At 40.7% G+C, this 16,137-nt stretch overlaps 1 protein-coding gene across 1 annotated transcript in view; it reads right to left on the bottom strand.

Moving 5' to 3' along the window:
* Window positions 1-1,098: 1,098 nt before the first annotated feature.
* Window positions 1,099-16,137, bottom strand: part of LOC133461609 (inactive phospholipase C-like protein 2) — a 28,197-nt gene continuing 13,158 nt past the window's right edge. The window contains exons 5-12 of the mRNA XM_061742709.1: window positions 15,622-16,090; window positions 13,780-15,003; window positions 12,528-12,777; window positions 12,156-12,442; window positions 9,314-9,517; window positions 6,463-6,538; window positions 1,877-1,986; window positions 1,099-1,721 (exon numbers count right to left, since the gene is read on the bottom strand). Of these exons, the coding sequence (XP_061598693.1) occupies window positions 1,545-1,721; window positions 1,877-1,986; window positions 6,463-6,538; window positions 9,314-9,517; window positions 12,156-12,442; window positions 12,528-12,777; window positions 13,780-15,003; window positions 15,622-16,090 (2,797 nt within the window). The 3' untranslated portion in view covers window positions 1,099-1,544. The remainder of the gene's footprint in view (window positions 1,722-1,876; window positions 1,987-6,462; window positions 6,539-9,313; window positions 9,518-12,155; window positions 12,443-12,527; window positions 12,778-13,779; window positions 15,004-15,621; window positions 16,091-16,137) is intronic.

Here is a 16,137-nt window from a genome sequence, read left to right on the forward strand (position 1 = left end):
CAAAGATAACCATCCAAGCAAAACATGCAAGTAGTTCAGCAACTTCCAGTAAAGCGAATTCCTGCAAATTTGAAGATTTTGCAGGATTTTAGTCTCATACCATTATGTATTTAACAGCCTTTTAAATTCTAACGTGATTGGATGAAAAGTGTATATCAAAAACGAACTTTTATTCCCATAGATCCAGTTGCAAAGGCATTTGCTACTAAACCTTCACACCAAGTGAAAGTCAAATGCTCATCGAGGTTGTTTAAAAGCGTGACCTGTCATGCATGAACGTTCCCATTTTGGTCAACATTTTTTAACACCCATCTATAATTTTACCGCAGTGGAACTAAGAAGATGATCCGTTATTTCCTCAGTTGAATATCAACTATATTGAATATGGTACACAAAGTGGACCGTTACAAAACGGACCTGCTATAGGACAGAATAAACAAAGCTTTTACATATTAAAAAATTCTTCTTATTGATATTGTTTCCAACCACGAGCTTTGAAGCCAGAAAAACGCAGCTCCTTATCTTTTATGCATCCACACGTGCACAGAGCCGTATGTCTGCTTCTGTAAACAGAGAAGCTGGTCCCAGCTGTCACCTTGGTCCTACAGAACATCATGGGCCTTTCAAAAAAACTCAAACAGCAACATGAACATCAGTAGTTTAAAAATGTGTTTATTTCCTCACTGTTGCTGGTTGAGCTTAGTCTCCAACAATAGTATGTATCTGGAATGTTTTTATTTTGCATCAATAACTTATTTAAAATATTCTTTACAGCTAAAGGATACAAGTATGTTTTAAAATACTGTGCATCTCCCCCCCCACCCACACACCGAGTAAGCACTTTCAACAGCATTGGTTCCCAAGGCAGATGTCAACACCCTCGGAGTTGATCGGTATGGCATGTAACACTGGTTTAATTAGCACAGGGTTTTCAGAAAAATAGAAAAATATAGAATACTTTATGCAGGACAGTGTTTCGGGTGAAGGTGGAGCAGCAGTCTGAGACGTGTTGAATGAAAAGAAGCTGGACTGAAACGGAGGTCACACACAAAATGGTCCACAAAATGATGATCGACAACTTCAAAACATCCACATTGACAAAGTTTCTTCTAACAAAGAAGCAAAATATCCTGCAATCTGATCCGAATGGACCCTTTGACTTGATATTGCAGTATGCAGAGGAGGCGAGAGCTTCAGGAGGATTCTTGGCAGGAGTTTCAGTTTAACAGACTGTTAACAAATGTTCATTACACACCTGAAACAAAACACATAGGAAGTGAATTATAAACATTTGGTATATTTACAGTTTAAAACAGTACGAACAGCTGAGTCTTGGCTTCAAGTCTAACTACATTCATCTCTCCAGCATCATGTTTCGTGGGTTTTTTTACTGGCAGTGCATCTCAGCTCAGGTGTTGCACAACAGTCTATCGATAGTGGCTTCATTTTTAAGACTCTCTTTCTGGCAATCTTGTTACTGTGATGCTCTCGCAGGTGTTGCACTTCCTCACAGCTCCTACGATGGCACTTTGGTCATCTGCTTGCTATGACAGGGGGCTTGTAGCACTTGTGTTGTCATCCTGACCTCTTCGCGTTTGGGAACGGACTCTTTTTAGTCCTCCTCCCTCCTTGGTGAGGTTTCCAGTTAGAGCAGCATCGTGCACCTGCTTCATGTTCTCCTGGACTTCAGCTTTGGTATGTTTCAGCAGGTCAGCCTGACCCTGGAGTGGCAGCGAACAATGGAAACCAGGGGTAACATAATGAGATGGTTACAAGTGGAAGAATGGAGACGGAGAGAGCTCAAGATATGAGCGACGAACGACTTTATCCCTGCGGCTGTTTGGTTTCTAGGAAAATGCCCGAGTGTGTGACTGACCTTTAGGATGGTGATGTTCCAGCTGAAACTCTCCACTGCTCGGCTAACCTTGGAGCCTTTCAGCCCCTCCTTCATGGCCATGCTTTGCAGCTTTTCATGAAACTCCATGGCTTAAACAAAAAAAAATAAGAATGAAACAACAACATATGAAAAAAACGTATAAAGTTGCAACTCATAACATAAAGATGACGAGTTTTTAGCAACAAAATTGGTGATCTGGTCAATTTTTCTGATGTGAAGTGTCTTTTCCTTTTGTTTTCAAATGCTACCTAACATGTCTAAGAGGCTCAGATGGGTAACAAAGGTAAACATCTGCACGCATCTGTAATAGGCAAATGTGCGTTTAACATTAAGCTAATGCTAAGGCTTTTTTTTCCTCCATCTGTTGCCCAGTAATATTCTGCAAACGCATCACTATGAAATTCATGAAATGTTGTGAGGAGGTGAAGCATGGACTGCTAAATAGGCCAAAGCAGCTGCTCTAGAAACAAGCTTAATATTCCTAAATCTAGTCAAATTGTATTATTTCAAGCAAATACAACCGCCAGCGGAGTAAGAAAAATGTTCTTGTCCACATTTCATAAAACTAACAAAATAGTCTAACTACTAGACTACAAAAATGAGGCTTATTTTTCCTTCTTAGAAATGAGTTTTTGCATTGCAGTGTTCTGCTAGCCAAGACTGCAGTTGAGAACCGGTCCTCACAAAACTCACTTGATGGCACATGGGGAGGCATCAAAACTAACGGACGTTTAAACCAAATTTGACACAGAGAAGGAAAAGAAATGCAAATGAATCAGTCAACGAGTGGGTGTTCAAAGCTGAGAGACTGATGAGAAAATAATTCTGAGGAAAAACAAGGCAAGACAGCTTCTTGTAAGTGGAGCCGGCGGCTAGTTGAAGAGGGTGTGCAGTGAGCTGTGCCGTGTGGCTTCTTCTGGCTGCTCCAGACCACTGTCCCTGTTGCTATGGGAACCCGGAAATGGGTTAACATGGGGCAAGCGGCACTGTCAGCCATCAATGAGAGCCCAGACGCCTCACATGCCACGCTGTGGACCCGTCTCACACACGCAGAGGCGTAAACAGATTGGGTGTTCAGTATAATTCCTCACTCACTATCCATCTCTATCTGCAAAACAGTGAAACACGCTTGCACACCCACACACACACACGCATTAGTCCCTGCTCCACATTTAAACACACTTACATAAGTAGCCTGAGCAATAACTTTTACTGCACGGTTACTAAGCAACTCAAAACCCACAAACCAGTGTATTGTTTATGTCTTTGTCTTCCCTGTGAAATAAAGCCAGAGCAGGAACGATATATCCATGCCAAAACTGAGACAAATATATATACACAGTATATACAGTGTATACACACACACACTAATGGTGTTCGTATGTACGAGAGGCCAAAAAGAAACAAAAAACAAACCTTCAGGGTGAGTGAAACACACATCAAATCTCTTTCTGCCCTCCATCTGAACTGTGAGCATCTGAGATGGAAGGATCTGACTCTAAGACTGATGTCGATAAACAATCAGGAAACGAGCATGAAGTGTAAACACTAGCGTTCACTACCCGATGTGAATCTCAGCCCTGTGTGTCTCAGGACCCCGGGGGGAGAGCAGCTGATCGGAGATTGATAAAAGGACACGTTCATTCAGATAAAAAGCATCTGAAGGTGTGGCCTTGTTAACTAATATACTCCGAGCGTGAGAACGCCAAAGAGCTGGAAGATTCTCCCGCTTCACAACAGTTTACTGATGAAGGTTGTTTTTTTTTTTAAGAGTAAAAAACATATGACCAGTAATATAAAAGCTTTCTTTTTTCTTTTTTTTTTTTTAAATCAAAAGTGTGTTTGTGCTTTATTTTTTTAAAGGGGAGTTTAGCTGAGCGTAGGTAAAACAGTTTTCAAATCTAATCATTTTGGGATTTTATTAATACTGACTGTAGAAAAAAAATAGCTGAAAACAAATGTTGCAGACTGGACTGATATGAAAAAATCCATGTCTGAGTGTGTGGACGGAGCCTGATCCGTTGAAGAAAAACAACATCTTTTCAGAGAGTGTTGCTGTTCAGCGGGGACGAGGCGCAGACCAACCAACTAGTTCTCCTTCTCACAGAAAATGAGTCCTGATTGAGATAATTTGCTTTAAATTACAGCGAGTTTGAACAGCAGCTTCGCTGAAGACTTTGCTTTTGATTTGGCTCGAGTGGTTAACGTCTCAATTTGCTGCAAGAGTACCCGTGGTTTTGAAATGTACTTGACAATTTCAAATAGAGTGCACTGAAAAACCTCTTTCGGTTGCTGAGAATGTGACTTTACATATACCAAATGAAGAGAAGAAGGTTGAAAGACCTGAAAAAGATACATGGAGAATATGTAAAGCGGGCTGCCTATATGAAGATGAAGTGTTTAGCTGGACATCAGGAGGTGGACCTGTTGTGTCTTTCACTGCATACCTTCTTTTTATAGGCCTCTTTGGTTACATGTCTGAGAACCACAGCAGGTCCAGCAAACCCGCTTGATACTGCAGCTATTTTCCCCATCAACATCATGCATGTGCCAAGATCAATAAACAACCCTGTGCCCATCACTGATTGTGTGATCTTTGCACATGGCACCCTAACAGCGTGGAAGTGAGTGATTTAGCTCTTGAACACAGCAACACATCCTGATACTTGCCCATCTCCCTTGGTGTTTGTGTCTCCCTCACAGTGTTGCCTCTGGATCTCCATCTCTGTCATTTATCTTCCCACATCCTTCTTCTTCTTCCTCTCCATTTCCTCTCTCTGCCCTAATGTAACATTTATCTCTGCCACCAACCATCCCACTTTCCTCCAAGTGACCCGCTTCAGTCCTCTTTCTGCCTACCATTCCTTCCCAGACCAAAGGGTGGGTAATCACCTGATCGCCATCTTTACTCTACGCACACAGGAAGAGCTTTGTTCATAAGGTCAGGCCTTGGTATTTTTTTTCCAAATCAGATGAATATGCTACCAGCACTGGGCTGACTGCCCATGGCTCAGTTATCACATGTTCAAATCTAACACTTATAACATCTGACCACACATGAGATAAAAGATCCATGATTGAGTATAATTTAGTGCCAGTTGGCATCTACTGTTGTCTTTGCTGCAAAACAGATCAATGTGTGAAAAGGTGAGTTAAACTATGAACTCAGAAAAAAGAGACGATACAATTTCGATTTAATCGGATGCATTGCCGTCAAATCCTGTCAGTGGTGCCTGGTTAGCAATCATCTTCCTCTCCAAATATCATTTCACCTTATCTTTATCTCCTTGTTATCATCTTAGTGATGCCTTTTCTGATGCCCAATACTGGAAGAAGCTTAAAATACAGCATGCACTTCAACCCACAAATCTGCAAACCTGAAAAAAGTATACCTCATTACTAAAAATTGTGTACAAAATGTTTTTTTTTTCAAAACCTTTTTAGGACATACTGGACGTCTATACTGTACACATGATGAATGTTCTTCAATTCCTTTCAAAAAAGCCAAGCTAAACACACTCCTAAATATCAAATACACTGTGTGACAGTAAGTAAGTGTGAGAAACGTGAGGTAGGTAATATCTGTAGCCTGGCGGAGGGCTGGTGGGGTTGTTTATTCCAACGGGATGACGTCTGGCTGACTAATCTCAGATGAGCTAAGTCGTCCCATGTGAAGTAAACAAAGCTCTGCCAGAAACCACAGAAATGACATGAGCAGGTCAGATACTGTGCCCTTCACTTGAGAGACTGAGGGATGATTGATGGTGGGAACCGCGCCAGTTAAAACCCTCATCCATCCAAAACATACAGATGAGCCGGGCCAGTCTAACAGTGGCGATCAGGCAGACGTCTGCCAAAGATGGAGCAGGAAAAAATGATGGTGGGAAAGAAAAGGATGGGGAGGAAATCAAAGAAATGCAAGAACAGCGGGGCTGGTAAAGAAAGTAAAGTAAATTAAAGCTGCAAGCAGCGATGAACGGGCCCTCGCACTCATGGCCACCTTCCCCCATAAGTATATCAGAAATGACACCATCCACGAGTCTTTATGTCAAACCATTCAAAAGTTATAGTCAGAAAATAGGGACAACCAATCAGAAGAAGGGGCGGGGCTAATTTTCACTAATTATGGTCAAGGACTCAATACAGAGTCTGATGACACCACCCACAACTTCCTATGTCAAACCATTCAAACGTTATGGCAGAGAAAAGTATTCTAGGGGGCGCTGTTGAGCCATCTTGCCACGCCCATTAATGCAAACCATGAAATATCAAATTTATCGCCAAGCCTGCCTTGCATGCAAAATTTGGTGACTTTTGGGGAACTATCAAATATGGACCAATCAGATGAAGGGGAGGCGCGCCTTTTGGCATCTAGCGTCGTCACGGTAACACTTTTGAAAGAGAAAAGTAATGCGTGTTGTCGCAGGATGGAGACGCACATTTTGCAGCGTAGAGTATAAAACACTACTGAAGTGGCAGAGATTATGGGTAAAGCATGGTTTCTACCTACCCATTCTTATTGAGTAGTACATCACACACACACACACACGCGCACACCTACACACCAGTTTTCTGTATATGCAGGATCTTGTTGTAGATTCCATCAGAGAGATCGATCACAGCTCTGCTCGCACTGACCATCTGCAGATAAGAAAATATATATATATTTAGAAAGACTCCATTAGCATGACATACAAACACACTCATGGGTATACACTATACACTTGGATATTTGGTTTGTGGAGCATGAAAAACACTGAGAAGAACTTTAAAAATGAATTGTCTGCTGTATTATCTTATGTTGTACATCTCTGGGTTCTGAAAAAATGCCGGTTGGAGTTCAGATTGTGAGCAAACTCTTTAAAGTTGACATGTTGTGAAAAGATAAACAGTTTTCTGTGATTGAAATGTCTGAAGTGACCTCCAAAACAAAAACTCAAAAATGCGAACTTTTCTCACTTTATTTGGAGCCGCATAGGACTAAAAATATGTAATTGGAGTGAGCCAATCAGCTGTTACATCACAGATCCCGATCAGAGTGGAATTATTCAGCCTCTCTTTAAATAACTTTAAATAAAACTGGAGGAACCTAACACACTTGAGGTTGCTTTCCACAGTTCTTTGCTCTGCACATTATTATTTCCCATAGGAAAAGTCTTTTTGTTGGGATTTCTATTATTTTTTTCCTAATGGGAAGTTGGAAATGTCAAAGTCTAATTTGTTATTGAATGCATCATCAACAACTGCAAATGTAGCATCAATAGAAAATGTCACAAACAATTCATTCACAGAAAACTGTCAAATAGGGCATAAAACAAGTTTTCTAAAAAACGATCACACAAAAATCAAGCAAGAATAACAGAAATGATTACTGTCTGATTAATTCTGGACTTCCTCTCACAAAAAAAAAAAGATTAAACGAATCAGGGATTAACTACAGCACACAGTTGTAAATATACATTCCCATTTCCTGACTACGAGGATTGAGGTGTTAAATCCATTCAGCCAAATAACATTCAAATCTATGCTAATGGTATTGAGCCCCAGGGATCCACCTGGCTGGATCAGAAGTGGCTGGAGACACAAACACATTCTTACTTTGAAACATGGGGCGCAAGCATGCGGTTACAGATGCTAGAAGCATTTAAGCAATGGTAAACAGCTGTGGTCAAATTAAAGTGTCACAGATTATTCGCTTTAATCAAACCTGAATGAGACGAAGAAAGAGATTCATTAATCTCCGCTGTGGCTTGTTGCTGCATCCCTCCCCCATTCACAACACTTGTGCATTCTGTTTAGAGTTTCTAATTTGACCGTTTATACTGAGCATCAATCATCCCGCCCATGATAAATCTATATCTAATATGAAACAAGAAAACATGCACTTGTAAATGGCATTATTAAAAAATTACAGCAGCCACACAGATGGTGAAAAATATAACAGTAATCACAAGTGCATCCTACTAAAGGGCTCAAGAGCTGAACAAAACCCACTTCTTCTAGAAACCCATCCAAGTTGACCCAGAGGGAGACTGGAAGCAGTAAAATGAAAGATCTTTGAATAGGTAGGAGATTCAAAGACAGATACTGACATGAAAGTGAAGTAGGCTGAAATTGTAGGACAAAAACCCAAAACGAACTCAAAGATGGAGTTTCATCCCATCTTACTGACACGAGGAGCCAAAAACAGCCAGACAAACTGGCTGTTTTTGTTCTCAATAAATCTTTCAGTTGTTGTGTTGACTTCCACAGAGCTTTTAACTCATGTTGCTTTTACTTTTAGACTTAACACAAGAGGTTAAATAGGCTAATTTGAAATGTATTTACAAACTGTATTTAACTCCAATTAAAATGCACAACATTTCAAAGGATATCTCTTCAAAATGTCCAAGATGTAAAAGAATCGATGGAACATTTGTACATATGTTTTGGGAATGTGATCTTTTAATAAGTTTCTGGGAATCAATTCATTCCTTCACACAATCAGTATTAGAAATTAATTTTGAGTTAAGCTCCAATTTGTATTTATTAAATGACACACTGGATCTTCAGTTAGACCGGAAAAAAAGCAGGATATTAATTATGATCACATACTTCGCTAAGAAATGCATACTTTTACTTTGGAAAGATGATTCCCCTCCAACTTTCAAGTTTTTTTTGGATCAAATTTCAGTTTTTTACCATTGGAAAAATTTACTTTGGAAAAATACAACCGTGGTCATATTTTTCAAGAATTTTGGTTTCCATTATTTTCAAAACTGGAGAATTTTTCCAAAGGGGACCAATGAGTATCTTTATTTTCGAACTTGTGCCTTATATGTATGTATGTTTGTATGTATGTATGGATATATATATATATATATATATATATAGTTTGATATCGTTGTTGCTGCCATTATATATTTTTATTTATTTTTTTTAATTTTTGCAATATTTATTTAATTTTGTTCTCCCTTAATGTATGTTTTTTTTCCCAAGGGTAATTAGGGGGAGGGTAGGAATGTGGGTAGAATAGGAATCGTGAATGTGAAAATGTGAATTATGAAAATTATTGTGAAATAAAAAGAAGAAAAGAAGAAAAAGAAGAAAAAAAAAGACTTAACACAAGAAAAACATGTAAAACTGCTTTCTCCCTGGTCAATAAAAGTGTGATTCATTTAGTTGGAAACAATCCGAGCTGATGACCTTGCTGACGGAGAGTTGGGCTGGATAAAGGAGAGACGTTATCAATGAAAGCTAACACTAGGCCTCAGAATATGTTGGCTGAAATTAAGTATTTTTTGGGAATAGGAGTTTTTAGAACGAGGTCATTCAATGACAATTATTCAAGACAATTATAGGTGACTGATTTCTTGATTTGAATCTTTCATTTATATTTTTGGTCTTTCTTTCTTCTTGATGAAGTTCTGCCCTCACCGTTTCATAAGTTGAGACGAGTCGGCGAAGGACGTCTGGCAGGGGCCCCTGCGGCTCCAGGGCGGGGTAGTGGTCCCTCAAGTCAAACAGAAGTAAAGATGTCCCCTCCGGTCCCGACACTCTGGAGCTCAGAGCCAGCACGCACTGCATGAGGTTAGCCACGGCCGACACCCCACACAGCTCCCTGAACACTGCTACTGAGTTCTGGTAAAAGAGAGAAGACAAGGTAAGTCCTCACTCTAACACACAAACACATCTGTACTCCCTATTTTCATCATGTGGTCTGACATGACATTGGAGAGACATTGAAGACTGCCAAAATACAACACCCTAAATATTCGTTAAAACTTTTCTTCATTCTGTCACCAACATCATTACTTTAATCTCAGACAAACAAAAACACAGTAAATCAAAATGGATTTTTTTCAGCAATCAGCAATCAGACACTGATTGCTGTTCAGTTGCTGTGTTTTTGTACTAGTTTGGAAGAAAATGAGAAATCTGGCAACAGGCAGGCTCGACACTCTGAAAGAACACATAATTATTGTTTATTGCCATGAGGTGAAACAATCACAGTGCAAACTCCTGTTTGGATCATAAATATTACTTTCTGCTCAATAAAAAGGACTGTGTGTAGCACATATTGTGCAAAAGTATGAATTGATTTGAATAATTCTAAAAAGCAGGATTAAAATTCTCCCGTATAGTAGATACCAGTTACCAAGTTCTCAAAAGAGACTGTCTGGTGATGGGATCCAGCCGTCAGCAGCCACAGCTTTCTGCTGTCTCTCCTTCCCACCCACAGTTCTCAGCAGCTTGCGTCTCTACTAATTACTAGGAATGGGCGATATTTTACCGTTCACGATAAACCGTCAAAAAAATTCCCCACGGTAAGAATTTGTCATCTCACGGTAAAAATGATAAATTGAGGAAATGAGCCTGAAAGAAAGAAAGAAAGAAAGAAAGAAAGAAAGAAAGAAAGAAAGAAAGAAAGAAAGAAAGAAAGAAAGAAAGAAAGAAAGAAAGAAAGAAAGAAAGAAAGAAAGAAAGAAAGAAAGAAAGAAAGAAAGAAAGAAAGAAAGAAAGAAAGAAAGAAAGAAAGAAAGATTCCCGTTGATGACACTTTTTGTATTGGTATTTTTTTTATCGTTATTGGGTTAAATGCCAGAAATGATCGTGATACATTTTTTTGTCCATACCGCCCATCCCTAGTTATTACTGGAAGAATCTTGTTGTCTTCTTGCTGTTTTTGACTCTCTTTGACTCTGACCGTGACTGCTCATCTTTGGTTCTTCTCCAGCCCTCAGCCGTCGAGGATGCTCACCTGACTCCCCAGGAGAAGTCACATCTGTTTCCACCGATGCTGCCTTCAGGGAACGCTGACCTCAACCAGACCTCGACATAAACTTTGTCTAAATACTATTGCGCTCATCTTGTGAAACAAATGTGCATTAATGGAAAAAAAAGAGGTCCTAGTCACATTTACATTAACAGGATCTAATGCCAAGGACCTTGGCAGGACTCATCAACACATGATTGTTGCTTCATGTAACAAACAGTTACAAAACTGTAAATCAATTTTCATTGATTGGCTGCCGTGTTTCCATCGGTCTGCCCCAGAGCAGCTGTGGCTGTAAATGTAGTTTATCACCACCAAGTATGAATGAAGAGTGAATGAATAATGGAACCATTGTGAGCACTTCGAATGTCCTAGAGAAAAGCGCGATATAAATCTAATCCATTATTATTATTTTTATTATTATTATTGTTATGTATCCTTAACTAATACAATAATACCATGTTGGAAGACACATCCTGTGGTCATGGAAAAGATGTTAATCTGTTTCAGAAAGGTCAAATTGTTGGCATCGAGCAAAGAAAACATCTAAGTAGATTGCTGAAAGTACTAAAACTGGATTAAAAACTGTCCAATGCATTATCAAAAACTGGAAGGATAGGGAGGAACCATCATCTAGGAGCAAGAAATGTCCTGAATGATTGTGATCTGTGATCATGTTTGCTGAAATCCAATGATGGCACAGACAATAGCAGAATTCATCACGCTCAAACTGTGAAAAAGTGATTCAGGGAGTATGAGACAACATTTTCACACATGATTAGCCATCAGAGCCCAGACTTTAACCCGACTGAGACTCTTTGGGATGTGCTGGAGAAGATTTTGCACAGCGCTCCGACCATCCCGTTATCAAATCAATATCTTGGCAAAAATATTTTCGCAACTCTGTACAGAAATAAATGTTGTGACACTGCAGAAGCTTATGGGAATGATGCCACAGCTCTGTAATCAGAGCTAAAGGCGATCCGACAAAATATTAGACTATGACTTTTTTTTTTTAACAGCCAGTGCATAGTCTGTTATTTTTACCATATATATAGCTTTTCTGTATATTTCACTGAATGTAAGTGTTTATAGGGTGTATAAACATGTAAGCAAGTATTGTTGACACTGTGTTGGTCTATGTAATACTGTAGTAGATGACTATTGCAAATGAGGGAACTTGGACAGGTGTTTACATTACAGTTATGTCTCTTTGTGGACAGATCTTTTTAGAAAAATAGCTTTACGCATGTGAGGTTGAGGTTGAGGATGAGTTTGATCTCTCAGTGGACATCATGGATCGGACAACACTGATCTTCAAACTGGGTCTTCACTTTTATCCATCATAAAGTTCTTGCAAAATATGAACGCTGATAGTCAAAACCACCTGTTAAGTTTGTAACAACCTTTTTTTGTGGTGGTTACTGAAAGAGAATCTGTCACTGGTACCACAGTCTAAGAAGCTTGATAAAAGGCTAAATATTCAGTTTAACCCATTTTTACCTGCATGTTTCCCTTTAAGTCAGTGGCTTCTCTCAGCAGAGGAGCAGCCATCTTGAAAACCTCATCCACAGCCCGAACTCCTAAATCCCTCAGAGCTGTATAGTCCCTCCTTCTCCGAGTCTTCCTTACAGAGAGACCTCTTTTGTGAGGTTTTCCTCCTCCTCTGCGATTTGTGAGGGCCACATGGACAAACAGCCGGGCATGTAGAAGGAACTCCCCTGTGAGGGACTGGAGCGGTACATGTCGGTAGCCAGGTTGCAGGCACTCCAGTGGTATAGTATACTGACCTGCAGAGGGAGAGAAATGCCAATACTCCAAAAATACTGTCTACATGTCCTGTATCATTCTCATTAACACACTTAATTTACTGACCTATGAATTCATCGCCAATGAAGTCGTCATCCAACACCACAAAACGAACCATGGCGAGCTCAGGTAAGTTTATTTGGAATTCAAAGCTCTCATCGAAGATTGGGTTGTCCCCGTTCTGGGTCACGGTCCTGGTGCGGCGCTCTGTGCAGTCAGCTGGGATGCCATGAATCTCCACGTACACATATGGGTCCACAACGTCCGCTTTTGTCCCAGAACCTCTTGGCTTGGGCAGATTCTGGCCGCTGATCACCTGAGGGAATGGCGTCTGTTACTTATACTTTGTTGGGTTTGTTAAAAAACAATCATAATTCCAAGGCAACAGTCCAACTTTCAACAACTTCGGTATTATTTTTTAGTGTGGCCCTAAACTCTATTTGTTATAATATGGTTATCATTCAAAGTAGTGATGCACCGAAATGAAATTTGTGGCCGAAACCGAAACCGAAAATAATAAAAAACACTTGGCCGAATACCGAATAATACCGAACAATGTTTCTTCTGAGTTTTTCATTTATTTTACCATTTTTTTCCACCATTGCATAAATCAAATAAATGTGCAGTGGAATACCCGCCAGTCACAATTTGTCTTACTGTACTTATTGTATTTTTTCTCATAATCCTGTTTCATTTTCTCCCGTTCAAATCCAGTTAATCGGGTTGTGGTGGGGCTGATCTCTGCAATTTGAAGCCTTGCATAATGATTTTAAAAATCTGGGTTATTTTCTTGGAAGATCTTGTCATATCAGACAGTGAAGGTACTCCACCGCATCGGTAGTACGGGCGCTTTTCCCTGTGCTGTGTGTCCCGTGACCGTCTCCATCACCAAGCGGCTTTCCCAAATCCAACTCAGCCTGGATCATTTCTCATGTCCTCTGCTTTTTCCCCACGTCCAAGTAAATCTGACATGCTGACATGTTTGCTGCATTTAACACCGCACGCACTTCACTCGCTGTTTGATTGCGTCACCACACGCCGTTATTAATTGTTCTGTTTTTTCCCCACTTATTCCACGGAACACTGAAAGTGTTTTTTTGCTATTTTCGGCCGAAACAATTTCGGTTACCGAACATTCGGTGCATCACTAATTCAAAGAATCAAACTAAGCAAGCCTTTTCCAAAGTAAGTCTCTATTTATACAGGAGATGTCATTATTAGCTGATAGTTTGAAGAATGGTTCTATTAGTTTCAATATAACTTCAAGTTTGAGTCCACTACAGACAGTTCTTGTGGTTTACCATTAGTTTTACCACACCTTTACATGCAGCAGCTGTGGAGACACACCGGGCACCGTCTCTTTGGTGTCAGCGCTGAAATAAGACACCTCCTGCCGCATGATGGCTGGACGCAGAACATAACCACAGTTCCCATTCTGCCGGAACCAGGCGGTGTTTAGGTCCATCATCAGTCCTGCCGTTTGAAAATTCATTGCCACAATCTGGCAACCGCATTTCCATAGGTCCTGGGGGTTCATGTTGCTCGAGTCGACACGCATGGGGTTGGGGTAGACCCGTGACAGGAAATGCTTGTTGTAGTTGACAAAGTCCCCGGGGCTATCGCCAGCAAGACACACGGCCAGAGACTCGTGAAAGGAACACAGTTCCCATGGTTTTTGGCTCTTAGATGATGTTGGAAAGTCTATGAAACTGACAGAATGGCATAGCGTGACCAGGTCGGAGAGTTCCCTCAACAGCTGGAAACGTTGGGGAGGTATATGAGGAAGATTAGATTGAGTGACAGCTGTGACAGAAACACTTTTCTGTATAATGTCATTCTCAGTTCCCCCTGATGCTGTGCTGCCACTATTTACGGCTTTTATTCTTCGACACATTTCTGCTCCTTCATCCTCTTCACTTACTTCGCCGTCCTCCCCATCAGGACTTGGCAGCAACTTTTTACCTTTGAGCAGGATTTTATGCTTTAGGGCTTGGGGTGATGGTAGATACGAGGCATCGTCATGTGGAGGATCCGTGTAAAGCTTCTCTCCTAAAATCTTCATGAGACATTGCAACATCACCTTCTGCTGTTGCAGGGAACAGTGGTTTTCAATACAAAGAATTAACGGATACTCTGATGCCACGAAGGCAAACCTTTCAATGGCTTCTAACACACAACGCAGTGCGAGTGGTGGGGTGAGGGTATGCCCAACGCACACCACCGGCTCCTCATCTGGGCCATCCCAAATATCCATCTCCACACATCGGCAGCCCATCTTGAGGGCACGAATGTAGCCGGAGATATTAGAGGGGCCTTGAAACTGGTCTTCAATGAGGTACGTGTTGTGGGAGGAGTTGATGTAGTAATGGGACAAAGGCTGGGACATGTCCTGGCTAACAACATCATGTTCTGGGTCAAAGAGGTGGCACTCTGCTGAAGTGAGGTAGCTGGTGAAGCCGTCCAGTGACAGGTATCCCTGCTGCTGGCCTTCCTCCGATGGCTCGTGGGACTGGATAAGTGTCAGGCTGGTTTCCTCACTCACCTAGACAACAAAAGAAAAAGATAGACTGAGAGAGATGAAGGAGAAATTAGAGTTTTAATGCCATACAAACAACAGGAGAACATGGATTTTATGTCCATGCTCCTCTTAGAGCCCATGGATTAGTCTGGTGACTGCGTCATAGCAACATTTCTGGGCTTGCAGTTTGATCCAGATATTTTAATAGTGGAAATCGGGACCAAGGCTTGTTACTATAACTTGTTTGTTGCACAGGTTAGGGTTTGAAATGCAGATTCATTTTTAAATCTGCTTATACATGCAAATATTTCTTTCTTTCTTTGTGTTTTTTTTTTTGTTTTTGTTTTTTGCACACTTGCCCTTTTTGCACACTACTTGCTCTTGCACATATACTGGACTTTTATTCTTTTTAACTGTTTTTTTTAACAACTAATCTGCTCTGCTTTTTTAACTTAACTCTTTTTAACTTATTTTAACTCTTCTTAAACTTTTCTGTTGCTGGCTGACAAACCGAATCTCCCTACGGGGACAATAAAGGTTTTCATTCATTCATTCATTCATTCATTCATTCATTCATTCTCCACAGATGAATGTACCATCGACATGTTTCCTGCTTGTACGTGTGATTTATTTGTGTCTTACTTGAGTCATGCCCTGTTCAGCCTCGATGAACCTCATCATGTCTTTGGCATCCAGGAACTCTTTGTTGCTTGAGAACTGAACCAAAAGAAAGTAGATCTCTGGGCGTGTGCAAAAGTCGTGAAAGACTTCAATGAACTCCTCCTTGGTGACTTGCTGATTCCTTTCAGGTGGCCTTTTGTTTAAAATGCGATCTTTAAAATCACATCCGTTATCGGCTGTAGGTCTGCATGTCTTATCTCTAACTCTTTGAAGTTCTTTAAATCTGTGCTCCACCTTGCCACTGCTCACACCAGGATTCATGCCTTGAATGAGTTTAACCGCTGACTGCATAGGAATCCCTTCCTCAGCGTTGGTCTGTCTGTCCAAATCAGCAGCTGAGGAGAACAACTGCTCAAGCCAGCGAAGACGAAGACTGTCCTGACTGCTGGCAAGCATGTCAAGGGCATGTCTTCCATACTGCATGAGATACCTGGAGGTAGATAAAAGAGGGATCAAATATGATATGATGCAGCACAG

This window comes from Cololabis saira, chromosome 15 (assembly GCF_033807715.1).
Source record: "Cololabis saira isolate AMF1-May2022 chromosome 15, fColSai1.1, whole genome shotgun sequence".
NCBI lineage: Eukaryota > Metazoa > Chordata > Actinopteri > Beloniformes > Belonidae > Cololabis > Cololabis saira.